The 2,781-nt window shown below is 44.0% G+C and overlaps 1 protein-coding gene across 2 annotated transcripts; it reads right to left on the bottom strand.

Moving 5' to 3' along the window:
- Positions 1–2,529, bottom strand: LOC103110969 (gamma-crystallin C). Of its 2 annotated transcripts, none has more exons than XM_007520178.1 (3): positions 2,521–2,529; positions 2,091–2,333; positions 1–276 (listed from the first exon to the last, which is right to left on the bottom strand). In XM_007520178.1, the coding sequence occupies exons 1-3, from the start codon at positions 2,527–2,529 to the stop codon at positions 1–3; spliced, it is 528 nt and encodes a 175-aa protein (XP_007520240.1). The 2 variants fall into 2 exon arrangements, with proteins under 2 accessions (XP_007520240.1, XP_007520242.1); XM_007520180.1 differs by having other exon boundaries at positions 1–273.
- Between the last annotated feature and the right edge of the window lie 252 nt (positions 2,530–2,781).

Genomic DNA, 2,781 nt, shown 5'->3' with positions numbered 1-2,781 from the left:
TTAGTATAAATCCACAACTCTCCGCAAGGAGCCTGCCTTAGCATCCATGGCCCCCCAATCATGGTAGCGCCTGTATTCTTGGGGTCTCAGCAGGTACTGGAGTCCCCGGTAGTTGGGCATCTCATAGAGGACCCAGCAGCCCTCCAGCACATGCAGGGAGTGGACCTCACTGAGGTGGAAGCGGTCCTGGAGGCAGGAGCAGTCCTCGCTGAGCTCCATCATGAGACCTTTGTGGTCTTCTCTTTCATAGATTCTCAGCCGGTGAGAGCCAGTCTGCTAGGACCACAAAGAGAAAGAGTGGAAGAAGCAACCAAACAACAAATGAACTCAGTGTGTTAATCTGTGGGACTGTTAATTGGTCAAAAACTGAGTCTCAGAAATAACCTCTAATGCTATGTGCTGTCCTGTGTTCTACTAGCATTTCACAGATACATACAGTTTCATATTCTGTTTATTTTTTATTATTTATTTTTATTATTGGATAGGAACAGAGAGAAATTGAGAAGGGCAGGGGAGATAGAGAGGGAGAGAGACAGAGAGACATCTACAGCACTGCTTCAACATTTGTAAAGCTTTCCCCCTGAAGGTAGGGACCAGGAGTTTGGACCTGGATCCTTGAACACTGTAGTGTGTGTGCTTAACTAGATGCACCACCACCTGGTCTCCTATATTCTATACAGGAGATGGACATTTTTTTTTATAGGACAGAGAGAAATGGAGAGAGGAGGGGAAGATAGAGAGGAAGAGAGAAAGAGAGACATATGCAGACCTGCTCACCGCTTGTGAAGCAACTCCCCTTGTGAAGCAGGTGGGGAGCCAGGGGCTTGAACTGGGATCCTTACGGCAGTCCTTGCGCTTTGCGTCACTTGCACTTAACCTGCTGCGCTACCGCCGACTCCCGAGATGGACATTTTTTTAAAGAGGTTGTGGGTTCAAAGTCCATCAAGAACTCAAATACCTTAATTCCCTAATACTTTCTGTTAACTTATGCCTATGTTTTGAGGAAAATGTATTGTATCAGCTTTCTTTGCATACAGGCAGCGCTGCCCAAATTTGCATACATAAAAAGTTACTACTAAAATAGAATTTAAAGATTATATCCTTCTTGATGATCACAGTGTAGTAGATTCAGAAGTCAAAGCATGTTTTACACTTGACATATACAGTACTACAATGTTTGCTTCCTAAAAATGTTTATTTTTAAATGGTTTTATTTTACTTTTTTTACTCTGGGAGAGGGTAAACCAGACCACTTTTCAGTTCTGGTTTATTTTCCAGGGATTAAACCTGGGATCTATTCTCTGATGCTGAGCTACCTCCCTAACTAAATTAAGTAAGTCAATAAATTTTAAAGCACAAATGTCAGCAGAGCATTGGTTTGAATAATGACTTGGAACTAAAAATCCAACCAATTTTCTTTTTTAAAAAACTCATTTTATTATTTATTATTGAATAGAGAAAGAAAGAAATTCAGAAGAGAGGAGGAGAGAGACAGAGAGAGACACCTGCAGCTCTACTTCACCACTTGTGAAGCTTTCCCCTTGCAGGTGGGGACCAGGGGTTTGAACCCAGATCCTTGTGCACTGGAATGTGTGCCCTTAACCAGGCACGCCACCACCTGGCCCCCAAATCCAACCAATTTCCCAAACTGATGCAAATTATCTTTTCCCAAAGGTAGGCACTACCTCTGACTACCCTATATGCTCTGACCATCCAAGGTTTACATTTTGATTTGTTTATGGTGGAACCCATCTACCTCAGTCATTATCAATTCCTTTGCTCTAGATAAAAAACTTATTTTGTTAGAAGTGCTGCTTTCATATAGGCCCAACCAACTCCCCATTTGCAAGTTCTCTTTTCATATCCTATTATCATATAAAATATTTGTTAAAGACAGCTTTTGATCCAATAAAGTATAGCCAGAATTAAAAAATAAAAAGGGTTCTTCCCCCCAGGTGAGTTGTTTCTTATAAATCTCTTGCTGTTTCTGTGCTTGTATCTATGTGGATTTTTAAAAAGGAGCCTGTTCCTCACTCTGACTCCCAATAGAGAGGACACTCAGGACACCAACAGAATCAAACCACACTCACGTGGGGGATGAGGCGGCAGGAACGAATGGAGTCACTGAGCCCCATCCACTGCTGGTAGTCAGGGTAGTCCCTGCGCCTCAGGAAGTACTGGTGGCCCTGGTAGTTGGGGCGCTCATACAACATCCAGCAGCCACTGTCCACGCGGATGGAGTTGCAGCGGCTGAAGTAGGTCTGCAGGTTGGGACAGTCGCTGCTGCACTCATAGCAGCGGCCCTGGAAGCCTCGGTCCTCGTAGAAGGTTATCTGCAAAGCAAGCAAGCAAGCAAGCAAGAAAGAAAGAAAGAAAGAAAGGGAGAGAAAAAGAGAGAAAGAGAGAGAGAGAGTGAGAAAGAAAGAAAGAAAGAAAGAAAAAAAGAAAATCACATCATTTGTGTCCCCCCCCCTCCCCCCCATAGATGTGGCATAAATGTGTTGCTTGTGTTCCACTCACCTTCCCCATGGCTGGTTGACACGGTGATGCGAGTTCACTGCGCTGGGCAGCATTGAGGCGAGTCTATATAGTGGGAGGGCTGCTGCGTTGGCAAGAACCACACAAAAGGGGCCCAGCGGATGAGTAAGGGGATTTTATAGATCCCTTTTATATGCAGCATTTGGTTACAATGCCTGTAGAGTTTGCCCTCATTCTCTGGTATATTCTAACGCTGTTCTGCATGTATCTAGATGAGTCCCGACCATTGCTTTTATCTGTATT

Source organism: Erinaceus europaeus, chromosome 7 (assembly GCF_950295315.1).
Source record: "Erinaceus europaeus chromosome 7, mEriEur2.1, whole genome shotgun sequence".
Taxonomy (NCBI): domain Eukaryota; kingdom Metazoa; phylum Chordata; class Mammalia; order Eulipotyphla; family Erinaceidae; genus Erinaceus; species Erinaceus europaeus.
Note: the sequence above shows the minus strand (reverse complement) of the source record. Positions and strands in the feature narration are given on the sequence as shown.

Coding starts and splice junctions, on each gene's coding strand:
- LOC103110969 (XM_007520178.1), bottom strand. Junction 277..2,090: donor CCTGCCGCCTCATCCCCCAC/GTGAGTGTGGTT, acceptor TTGTGGTCCTAG/CAGACTGGCTCTCACCGGCT.